Source organism: Cydia splendana, chromosome 11 (assembly GCF_910591565.1).
Source record: "Cydia splendana chromosome 11, ilCydSple1.2, whole genome shotgun sequence".
Taxonomy (NCBI): Eukaryota; Metazoa; Arthropoda; class Insecta; order Lepidoptera; family Tortricidae; genus Cydia; species Cydia splendana.
In genome coordinates, this window is record NC_085970.1 from 15,030,713 (window position 1) to 15,043,390 (window position 12,678).

The 12,678-nt window shown below is 38.9% G+C and overlaps 1 protein-coding gene across 1 annotated transcript in view; it reads left to right on the forward strand.

Annotated features, from left to right (window-relative positions):
• Positions 1–3,114: 3,114 nt before the first annotated feature.
• LOC134795220 (transient-receptor-potential-like protein) overlaps positions 3,115–12,678 on the forward strand; it is a 395,634-nt gene continuing 386,070 nt past the window's right edge. Inside the window, exons 1-3 of the mRNA XM_063767051.1 lie at positions 3,115–3,184; positions 10,724–10,783; positions 11,555–11,685. Coding sequence (XP_063623121.1) covers positions 10,757–10,783; positions 11,555–11,685 — 158 coding nt within the window. The 5' untranslated portion in view covers positions 3,115–3,184; positions 10,724–10,756. The remainder of the gene's footprint in view (positions 3,185–10,723; positions 10,784–11,554; positions 11,686–12,678) is intronic.

Consider the following 12,678-nt stretch of genomic DNA (forward strand, 5'->3'; position numbering starts at 1 on the left):
GACCTATTTTATGTATTTTTTTCAAAATTTTAGACCTAGTAGTTTCGGAGATAAGGGGGGGGGAATGGTCATTTTTTGCCTATTTTCTTGAATAACTTCTAAACTGTTGATTCGAAAATTATAAAAAAAAAATATTTGAAATCCTTACAATAAGCTCTTTCATTTGATATGTAACATGATATAGTTTGAAAAAATTTTTTTTTCATTTTTTCATTTACCCCCCAAAAGTGGCCCCCATGTTTAAAATTCATTTGTTTACGTTACATGTCCGTATTCGGGTCACAAACTTACATATGTGTACCAAATTTCAACTTGATTGGTCCAGTAGTTCCGGAGAAAATCGGCTGTGACAGACGGACAGACAGACAGACAGACAGACAGACAGACAGACAGACAGACAGACAGACGCACGAGTGATCCTATAAGGGTTCCGTTTTTTCCTTTTGAGGTACGGAACCCTAAAAACTTGCAGTGCAGTTTTGCGGTGCTGTACGAGTAAACCGGCAACGCACTTGTAACCCCTCTGGTGTTACATGTCCATGGACAACAGTAATTGCTTACTATCAGGGGATTCATCAGCTCGATTGCCTCTTAAATCTTAAAAAAAAATCTTGCATCGCCTGAACGCAACGTGAGGCTACGTAAAAATATTCCAACGAAAGATATCTGCCACAGGTTAAAATTATAAGCGTTGCCTTCACATGTACAGGTACAATATTTGAAGGGTACACGGAAAGAACATGTCTAGTCCATTTTTTTGAAAAATGAGATTTTAATCTCAAAATGTAGAGCTCTCAATGAACTATTAGTAACAACTTCGGTTACCTGTGTAATCATAAATATAACTCCTTTTTTTCTTACTTTAAAAACACCTATACACGAAATTAATATGGTTAATTATGTACATCGTTCCTTTCAAACCGCGATAACTCAAAATGTTGTCAGAGTGACTAGACATGTTCTTTCCGTGTACCCTTCATTTTGTCTGCTGCCGTAGTTATATGTATGTAAATACATATATAACATGTTGTGTTTAGTAGTGTTATTGTTACACGGTTTGATTAAAGTGAATTGTAATGCATTTCGTGTAAGTATAGATGCTTAGAAGATGTCAATTAATCTATTATACTCGTAATATAATTACCGTTCTTGGATTCTCAATATCAAGCGATTTTAAATTACACAAATATTTTTCCTTTTTATTATTTTTCACTCCTTTACAATTTTTGTCATCCCCTGGCTGATATGATGATGATGATGATGACAATTTTTGTTGCTTTGTTACTTGGATGTAGTTACTTATTAATCGTTTTGTAAAATAAGTATAAAAATGTTTTTAGTGTTAGGTATAGGTAGGCTTAAATTTCGGCCCAACACTGTCAAACAATTCGGTCCAAAATATTTGCCAAAATATATCAAATACTAAAGTCAATAACGAAAAGGAATTGCAAAATCGACCAATAATAATACCATTTAGAGGCTAAACTCAACGTTTTACTTGCACTGCGTATGCTATCAAAATCGTTGCAGACTTTTCTTGGTCTAACTCTAGGTTTGTCACTTTCTCAGTAAAGGAATTGGATATTTACAATTAAAGAGTTTGAGTAGCATTTAAAACTAATTGTATTAGCATTTTTGAAATACCACTTGGTGAGAATGCCCTATAGACAAAATTATGGAATTGCCCCAATGTACCGAACATTGTGCAAAATTGGATCACGTTATACAAATAACTGTAACATATAAGTAAGTTAGTAAGTTTTGATTTTTACTCATCGTCAGTCGCTTGTTTTTTGTAAGTATAGTAAGGTCGAATTGTTGATTGGAAAGTTATTTAGTCATATTTCAAAATGCACTAGTCATATAAGTACCTATATAAAGAGTAGCCTGGTGTGTACAGTACCTTACATTAAGAGATAGAGTCCGTCTAGGCTAACTTTGCACGGATTTGAACATCACAAAGTTTGGGAGTGTCACTACCTATACACGTAATATTTTCATAGAATGGTGACATTGACTCACTTTATCATTGCAAATGCCATGCACAGTTAGCGTGGTCTGACTCTACCTACGTTTCAAATATTGTAAATGGCATATTTTTTGGCGCCTTATGTTTGATCAATAATGATTCGTCTTCAAAGGATTTATTTATATGAAAATTTAAAATTACTTGATTACTTGTTTTCTTAGAAATACAAATAACATTTTTCTTGAAAGTTAATACAACGTTAATATTTTTATGAAAATTAAAGTTTGTTTATGTTAAAATAATTTTCAGGGTGTTTCCAGATTTTGTAAAACTCCTCACTTCGAAAATCTAGTCTAATGTGTTGAAAATTTTGAAACGCGCCTTCATCAGGAATAAAAGTTTTACATTTTTAACAAAGCGTTTTAATATTTCATCCTATATTACATATTTACCTACGAGTACTACATCTCAGTCAGAATACCTATATAAAAAGTTGGTGCCAAAAAATAGTGTTTTTTTTTTATAGTGCAGGGTAATTTACCGGAAATGACTCAAAATTCTACGTAATGCTCTCTGGCAACCCACATTGCGTTTTGGAATTTTTTATTACCTGATGATTTAGTACATATTATAATTGGTATTAGGTACCTAACCACCTGCTTAAATTTTTACTTATTGAAAAAATTTAATAAGGTTATAATAATCAGGTGAACATTTCGAAATGGGCTGTGACTTAACCCTTTACCAGGCTGACATTTCAAAAATGGCAATCGAATGTCAGTCTTCCTCATCGAAACTAGAACACATGTTTGAAGTGCCGTATATGGGAAATATATATCCCTTAGCCTGGTAAAGGGTTAAAAAAGTAGGTAAGTACACGCTCGAGTCGCTCGACTTTGTCATGTGTCCATAGGTTTCGGAGTCTGCTTACTAAGGGCCGGTACAGACGGAATGCAACTTGTATGGGAACTGCACGACGACGTTGCAGTTAGCGTGCAGTCGGCGTCCGGCGTGGGGTCCGTCTGTATCGGCCCTAATGTTAAAATGAGCGTTAAACGTGAACATATAGCCTCGTGAAGATTAAACAAATGCAAATCGCTCGAATATCTGCCTCGCTCCAGCTCAGACTAATTGGTTTAGCTACACCCCACTTTATAAGGGTAGGAGGGCGGACTAGCGCAAGAGTGGCGGCGCGCCAGCCTCAGCGTTCGTACGGTGAGTATTTTACGTTAAGTTTAGTTAAGAAAGTGATCAAAACACGCAACAATTAAATATTCACGTACCGGGCCTCATTTAGAGGGTGCGACATCGCATGCGAGTTTCATGACATTGCGTTATTTGATTCATCATTTCAGCCTATATACGTCCCACTGCTGGGCACAGGACTCATCTCATGCGCGAGAGGGCTTGAGCTATAGTCCCCACGCTAGCCCAATGCGGATTGGGGACTTCACATACACCTTTGAATTTCTTCGCAGATGTATGCAGGTTTCCTCACGATGTTTTCCTTCACCGAAAAGCTAGTGGTAAATATCAAATGATATTTCGTACATAAGTTCCGAAAAACTCATTGGTACGAGCCAGGATTTGAACCCGCGACCTCCGGATTGAAAGTCGGACGTCATATCCACTCGGCCACCACCGCTCGTTATTTGATTGGTCGGCTGAATTGATGTAACCTCAATGGTCCGCAATGTAACTAAAATCGCATGCGAGTTCGCACGATGTCGCGCGTCTAAATGAGGCCTGGGTGGAAACCTTTCCAATTTCTGTGTCCAATGTGTATTATGTCTCACATTTTGCTTAATGAGTGAGTGAGACGCAGTGACATTGGACAAATGGAATACCACCCGAAGTTAAGGATATGGAAATGTGAGGCAAGTTACCACATTTCAACTGTAGTCTCAGGTAGCTGGTTTGTTAGTGCACGACACCTTGCATTTTGAGACTATGCGCTGAAACTTGGCACAGTTGATTCTTAGCTGGTCTTGAGCAGATACAGACCGGGAACCGTCGAGAGCCACCTCTCATTTAGTGGGGGGAGGGGGGGAAGTTCGACGCTGCCGCGCTTCACTTGGAGCAACATTTCTCTAAAACTATACCTATTAGGGCATGTGATATATCATTTTCCGATAAATTAAGGATGAGGAATCTGTTTTTAGAACAAAAACAATGCACTTTCTTACAAAAAAAAGAATAAAGTAGAAAAGACTAAAAAACGTATTCTTGTTTTTTTTTTATAATTACCATTTCTTTAAAAAGTGTTGCAGGAATCTGAAAACAAAAAATATAGTCGTAAAGCTACACTTATTACGTTTAAAAAAATATTTAGTTTATTATAAAAGTCTGTTGATAAATGGGAGATAAAAAATAATAATAAGCGTTGGTAAGAGTGATCTCATATGAAGGTGGGAATACTTATAATTTGTTCTACAATCGTTTATTTTTTTTAGTTTTTCGTAAATAACTCGTAAACGGTAGCCCATAGCAAAAAAATATCTTTTACGTAAATAATCTATTTCAGATTTGTCATAAAATAAGTGCTATTTTTTTTCGCTAGGATCAATATTAAAAAAAGATATTAAAGAAAGAAAATAAATATTAATCCTATTTTCACCTTCCCACCTCAACCCCTTAAACGTAATAAGTGTAGCTTTACGACTATATTTTTTAATTTCAGATTCCTGCAACGCTTTTGAAAAAAATTGGTAATTATAAAAAAAAAAAAATACGCTTTTTAGTCTTTTCTAGAGATGCAACGGATAGTTGTTTGGCCGGATACCGGATATTCGGCCTGACCATCGGCCGAATATCCAGTATCCGGCCGCCGAATATCCGGCCAGCGGAACTATACCTACATTTCGGTTTTTCAGGTGCGCATTCTGCAGGTCTGACCTGTTTCCTAGTGAATGTTCGCGCGGACACATTTCTAGGTTCGAAATGAGTGCGCGTGCAAGTCAGTGGAATGTTTAAATTGTTTTAAAATAATAATCAAGTACGATTATGACCATGACTGTTTCTTAAATCCAAATTAGTTTACTCCGAAATCAAGCAATGTTACTATCCGGTATCCGGCCGGATAGTAGTTCACTATCCGGTATCCGGCCGGATATTAAAATCATGGCCGGATACCGGATAGTAATCGAATATCCGGTGCATCTCTAGTCTTTTCTACTTTATGCTTGTTTTTTGTTAGAAAGTGCATTGATTTCGTTCTAAAAATAGATTCTTCATCCTTAATTTATCCGAAAATGATATATCACATGCCCTAATAGGTATAGTTTTAGAGAAATGATGCTCCAAGTGAAGCGCGGCAGCGTCGAACTTCCCCCTCCCCCCACTAAATGAGAGGTGGCTCTCGATGTCTCCCGGTCTGTATCTGCTCAAGACCAGCTAAGAACCAACTGTGCCAAGTTTCAGCGCATAGTCTCAAAGTGCAAGGTCCCCATACAACGGTGTGCACTAACAAACCAGCTAAGGATAATGAATGATAAATAAAAACCGGCCAAGACCATGCTCAGTTTAGGGTTCCGTAGTTCCGTACCATTATGCAAAAACGGCAAAAAATCACGTTTGTTGTATGGGAGCTCTACTTAAATATTTATTTTATTCTGTTTTTAATATTGTTATAGCGGCAAAAAAATACATATGTGAAAATTTCAACTGTCTAGCTATCACGGTTCATGAGATACGGCCTGGTGATGGTGACAGACAGACGGACGGACAGACGGACAGTGGAGTCTTACTAATAGGGTCCCGTTTCTACCCTTTGGGTACGGAACCCTAAAAATGAAGCTGGCTACGTACAGGAACTTATACAACAACGCAACCTCACGGTGTAAAATAATCGTAACTTCTGACAAACACTGCGCCATTTCGAATTTGAGCGACATCTACTCATATCTCCTGTGGAAAACAATGGTTTAAGTAGGTTAAGTACTTAAGTAGATTAAGTTCATCATTTTAATCCAACAACGGAGGGTCGTCGAGAATGTTTAAATGTAGCCTAGCACGGGCCACTTGTGCTTGGCCCTAATACCCGAATGCAATATGTAGCAAATACGACCATAACTGTGTCCGAAATAGTCCAATCAATGGATGTATTTTTGTGCCCCTGCAAAAAAAATATTTTTCAAACAACTGTTGAAAAAATATGTGCGGTCCAAACTTGTATGTACAAAAAATACTACTCCCTTTGATTAGACTATTGTGCCTAAAATCAAAATAAAATGAAAATATAGCTTTTTTTTCTAGTTGGGAAAATTTGTTTTGGCGTAGCTTGGGTTGAAGGCCACTCATGTTGATTGAAGTCCCCAATCCGCATTGGGCTAGCGTGGGGACTATAGCCCAAGCCCTCTCGCGCATGAGAGGAGGCCTGTGCCCAGCAGTGGGACGTATATAGGCTGAATTATTATTATTATTATTATTTGTATCTCCGTTTTAAAACTCTCGGGTCTTTCGAGCCCGGTCATTTATAAGGCGTGCGTGGGGATATGGATCCAACACGTAGAGGCCGTTTGGAGAGATTTGATGTCATGTAGAACGCCTGCTGGAACCCATTCACGGGTACATCAATAGATACCCGTGAACCGGTTTCAGCAGGCATTGGAAGCTATTGTAAAGAATATGGACAGAGTATTGGTCTATGGTTTAAGTTTGGGTGGAAAAAAGACTGGGCTATTGCAAAGAAGTCCGGACACCTGCCATAACATTGCTTACACAAGTTATCGAGGCAGGCGATGACTCGCCACTCGTTAGATGGGCACCTGATGCGCCATCGTAAAGACGGCCAGGCGCAACACCGGCGTGAGCGGCTCAGGGGTGTCGAGAGGTGGTGCTGCGCTTTCTCCGAAGTTACTCGCGGCGTTATGCCCTTTAACACTTCAACCCCTGGAGTATATAGCTCTAGCGACTCCTCTCTGGACGGCCAATGAAGGCAAGCCAGAGCTGAGAGTCCTGCGGGTCCCCTTGGGGTCCACTCCGACCGACGAAGACGCGCCGGAGACGGAGACCCTGACCGACTCTCGGGAGCACTCGGGTCCGTGGGGTCGTTACTCCCCAACAGCTCGCCACAAGCTGCCCTGCGGGCTTATTATTATTATTATTCTCTTTATTTATTTTTCGTCTTAAGTTAGGTTTGTTATAATATGAATATAAAAGTAAAATATAAAAACACTTACAAAACAATAAAAAATACATATAAACACATTATAAAAAACCTAACCTAGGGTGCCGCCGGCAGCGGGGCTTGGCCCAAGCTGCCGGTGGTCAGGGCCGCAGAGTGAGGAACCGACGTACTATACGCGCCTATTATTATTATTATTAATGTATGGGCTCAACTCAACTATAATATTCATTTCGATACAGTTAAGTCAACTATAATGAAATTGACCAATCACAGCTCGCCGCGATCAAGAGGACGAAACAAAACCATAGCTCAAATTAATTATTTATTTTAGGTTGTATAGTAGAAACAATTGCTTCATAAGTCAGAAACGCGCATGTGACACCCTTAATATAGCAACATCCATAGACTACGAAAACCACTTAGCGTTACTTGTTAGTCTCCATAGGCTACGGTGGCTAAAATCGAGAGCAACCGTCTAAAAATTGAATTTAGCGCGGAGCAAGTACCAGGGCCTCATGAGTTACGAGAAGGTGTGGTTGACCAACGCGCCGGGCCGCGCCGGCCGGGGCGCGTAGCAGTATGAAGGTATCGCGGCTGCTCGCGTATCTTAGCTGTATACTTTTGGTTTGGTTTGTTTGTATGATTCTACTAGTTTTAAATATTATCTTTGTTGACTCGTAGAAAAAGTATTGTATACAATAGTGATATAATCAAGCTTTTCAATCTCGTACCTTACTTAGGCAATTCAGCAAGCTTCGTTGCCTAAGCACGGCACTCGACTGAAAAACTCTATTATATCACGATTGTATAAAATACTATAAGAGGAAAGGGGACGGCCGTTTCTCCATCCAAACGTAGTCCTTATTTTCCTCTCTGGATATTGACATTATGGAAAATAAATAGTTTGACATAATTGGATGTCTATGCCGCTACGTTCGACTTTTTCAGATTTTTTGATTATGGTAAAAATTAGGAGCAAAAAACAGATTTCATATAAATTTTCCTAACTCTTATAATAATTTAAAATTCGGTAAAAAAAAAACAAACGGAGGAATAGCTATGAAAAACAATCAAACGGAGGAATAGCTAGGTTGATATACAACAAATTGTGTTAAAATATTTTCAATAATGTTAATATCCAGAGAACTTGATACCTATATGAGAAGATAGCTTGGACTCCTTTTTGAGAGACTGTACAGATGTAGCTCAAAATCGGGAGGAGTTGGAGAAGAGGGGGAGGCCTTTGCCCAGCAGTGGGACACAATAGGCTCGCAGTAGTAGTAGTAGTAATATCCAGAGGAAAATGAGGATTTTGCGCGGGTCCTCCACTTTCGACTTTAAATTAAAATCAAACTCGTACTCTCAACATTTCACGAATCATTTCATTGATAAATGCGACATGTAGAGGAGAACAGCTAGACGAACGGACAGACATACAAGAATATTAGCCCAAAGTGAAACGGAGACCAGCCGGCGTATTATGGATAGCTTTATCCACGTGATAAATAAAATAACTGTCACTTTTTAACACCGTGGGATAGAAAGTGACGGACACCGTTTTGTCACGCTGTCACATAGACAAGAACGACCATCATATCCGTACAGGCGGCGTAGCACGGTCGCGTTTTTATCGCTTGCCACCATGCCTGTCACGTTCTAACAAGTATGTACTTAAGTGCGAAAGGGACGCGCATACTGATAGTGATCAAAATGGAACCGTGCTGCGCCTGCAGCGGCAAAAATTATGTAGGTAATGTCAAAATTGACCCAACATCTACTTCAAGGGGATGAGATAGCAAAATGTTATGAACTTATGATGTTCATATTACTTACGTTGGAATTATCCCCCGAAGTTTGCTTTGTCATTGTTGTGTTGGGAATGGCCTCGATTCTCGGCCTGTTTGCCGTCTTTTGTTTTACTTAAGAACATAACAACCTACTTTTAGGCAGTCTGATTTTAGGATAATTTTACACAATCAACCTAGTCCCACAGTAAGCTCAATAAGACTTGTGTTGTGGCTGCTAGACGACGATATATAATATTTATATAACTATATATTAATATATATGTATATATATCAAATGTTTTTTTTATTTGCCAACCGCACAGTTACCAACTAAACGTTTGGTCTGTGTTTTATAATGTCAATTTTCAAAATGCCAACTTTCATGTCGTAGAATGTTTTAGTTGGCATAATATAATACACTTAGTTGTTTATTGTTTACCAATTGTTTCATTTGGTCAGACTGTACCAAAGGGGGCCGTTTCTGGGACTTAAAATTTTTTTTGAGAAAATGAAAAAAACATAGGGGTTGCAAAACACTTAGAATAATTTATAAGATTTCGATGAAATAATCACTTTTTTCTTAATAAACTTTTCTCTATAAGTATGTATATTTTTATTATTTGTAACTTGCCTAAAGTATGAAAAGCGAACTGTAGCTTCAACGAAACGTTATTCGTCCAAGAGTTGTTGGACCAAGTGAAAGTTTTAACAAATCATAAGTCTCCCAAAAAATTAGTGGCGTTATAATAATCTGCTTTACAATAATTCTACCAATTGAAACGTTGTCATACAAAAATTTGCTAATCGTTAGTTGTCAAAGTGAAACGTCGGCGAAATGTTGGTTGGCAAATGAAATTCTGCCAAAAATAGTTCTGCGAAAAGGCAGAACACCGAAAAAATTAGTTCCAGTGAAATTCCGCAACATGGCGCGTGATCATATGTACCTATATTACTGGTCAGGCTTTAGAAGCTGAGGCTATGGATACTCATATCATCATCCCTAACTCAGACCATATACAACAAACAAAAGCCTACATATGTATGTACAATTAAATTACCAGCGATAAGGTTATGTCATATGTGGGTGACGGACGATGTCGTCAGGATTAGTTGTAGGGCTTCGCCGGTCTTACAATTAGTGTCGGTACGGCAACAGTCCAGTGAAAATTCTATAAATAAAGTTAATGTAGCTAAGTATAATTTATTTAACCCTTAATTCGATAACGTCCAAAATACTGGACCCTTTGACCCTCCTTCTGTATTTTTTTCTTAACCAGAATCACTGCTTCTATTGAGCACCGATGAAGTTTGAACTCATGACCATATGAAAATGAGGAAATGCCGCCAGCAACCTTGGTACAATGCCTCAAGGGCCTATTTTCGATTTAAGCTAGTTATTAATTTCTTTTAATATCAATTATAAAATCAATTATATACTCTAATACTTTTAGAATTGAGGCTTATCTCTTTTGATAGAGCTTTTTATTTGAGAATCCTTAATATCTCTACTAATATTTTAAATATGAAAGTAACTCCGTCTGTCTGTTTGTCTGTTACCTGTTCGCGCTTAAACCGCTGAATGAATTGGATAAGTATAGTTGGAGAGAAGACTTACTATAACTGGTTTTCAAACACTTAAGTTTACTTATTTTTCTTCATGGCACTATTGGCACTACTAACAATCTTAAAACACATCTATTTTTCTTACATCACCCTTTCACTCCGCACTTCAAGCCGTCTTCAGTTTCAGTCCCTTAAAAATATACTTAAATATTATGATCCTGTGAAAACATTCTCAAAATGGCGTACCTATTACGTTTCTAAAATGGATTGTTTCAGTGACCGCTGAAGGGGCGGTCTGCGCTCTACATCATGGGGGACAAAAAGGATTTGGAGGGCGTAAGTTTTAGTTTTTATTTGACTTTCATGGTTTTTTTTATGTATCAAAGAGTTAGCTAGACGGAATAAATATTTTATTTATTTCAGAAACAAATAGTCTTTTACAAAAAGAGAAATAACATAGTTTTTTAAGTTTAGACCTAAAGTTTCATTAATATATTTGAATTTTACAATGAAAAACAGCGAGTAACTAATTAATAAATTACACTAATATCAACAATAAGTGATGCTTATCCATACATACGGGAATAAGTGAGTTAAAAAGTCGCAAAAACTACTAAACAGATTAATCTGCAATTCAATGCGTATAGTTAGTTATTAGTGTATGAGCCGGAACAACATTGGGGTGATTTCTATTATTATAATAATTGTCATAGTAAAGGTTCCTAAATACATAATTACATAAGAGTGAGAACTACTATGAATTTAAATGTTCAAAATACGTAGGGATTTGACTTTCATGATTTTTAGAGCTCCGCACAAAACCGGAGCTGCGGAGCCGCGGAGCTCTTATTTTAAGGGGCCCACTGATTACCAGTCCGCCGGACGATATCGGCCTGTCAGTTGTTCGGAGCTGTCAAATTTTTGTTCTAACTGACAGGCCGATATCGTTCGGCGGCCTGTTAGTCAGTGGTCGGCTTTAGATGTATCAAAGAGCTAGAAGGACCCTATTTGGTGGGTAAATAAAGTACTGATTTTGGCCACCTTTGCATGCATACCTACTAAAATGTTGACTGCCGAGATAAACCATTTTGATCCATTATGATCTAGGGGGACCCCGCACTCGAATGCTCGGGGGTGCGGCCGATGATGGAGCTGCCGACGCTGCCGAAGGCCCTCACCTATGAGGAGAAGAAGTATCTTCTGGCGGTGGAGCGGGGTGACATGGCCAATGTTCGGAGGTAAGTCATCGCACCAAGTAGCGACACGACTAACAAATAACAATGCCAACTCCGTTGTCCCGGCATTTTGCCACGGCTCATGGGAGCCTGGGGTCCGCTTGATAACTAATCCCAAGAATTGGCGTAGACACTAGTTTTTAAGAAAGCGACTGCCATCTGACCTTCCAACCAAGAGGGGAAACTTTAGGGGAACTGGGTAGAGTGAGTGAAAGACTTCGTTGACTGGTAATCTTAGACTGATTTATTCAATGATACCTAAGCGCTTTAACGCATCCTGTTATCTTTACATTACATCTCCAATCTGCGGCGACACATACAATATCTCAACTGAATCAGCGCGTGCTCTAATCTATACTAAACTATCAAGACGCGCTGATTATATTTTGCTGACCGCCATAGTACTCCCCCCTTAGTCAACCGATAGAGTTGACGACCAAGTACTTCGCAGGAGCTGTCCTGAACAGGATACAATTATAACTTCACTTCCACGACTATAACTTCAATCACGGCTCCGCGACCGAGACTTGAAAATGAATTGCTGCGGCATGTCTCGACGCGTGCTGCGTTGATAATAATTTCCTTGCACATGTCACGTATTGTGCTTGCTTGCAGTTTAAAGTGCGGCTTCAAAACAATTAGACTTAATATGTAGTAGTTGACATGACTCCATTTATTCAAATCGCAATTTAGCGTGAATTTCCTTAAATATCCTTTTGCGTTGGAACAGTCTTTCCCGTCGTACTTTCCTAAAACTTGTCGTTCTTGGATGAAACGGAGACGTGCCGAATGTCTTCTTCGTCTGGGCGGACGTTAGAAGAGTGCAGCCAAGGTGCTCAGAGCCATTGTGGCGAGCGAAAACGCTCACAGCCGACAAGGCGAGCGTAGAGGGCGACGACTAGTAGGGGGCGCTGCGTAGAGTAGTCCGTCGCTAGGTTTGCTGCGTGCCACATCAGGATTAATCAGGATCCTCTTGCCATAGAGCGTTGCTTGATG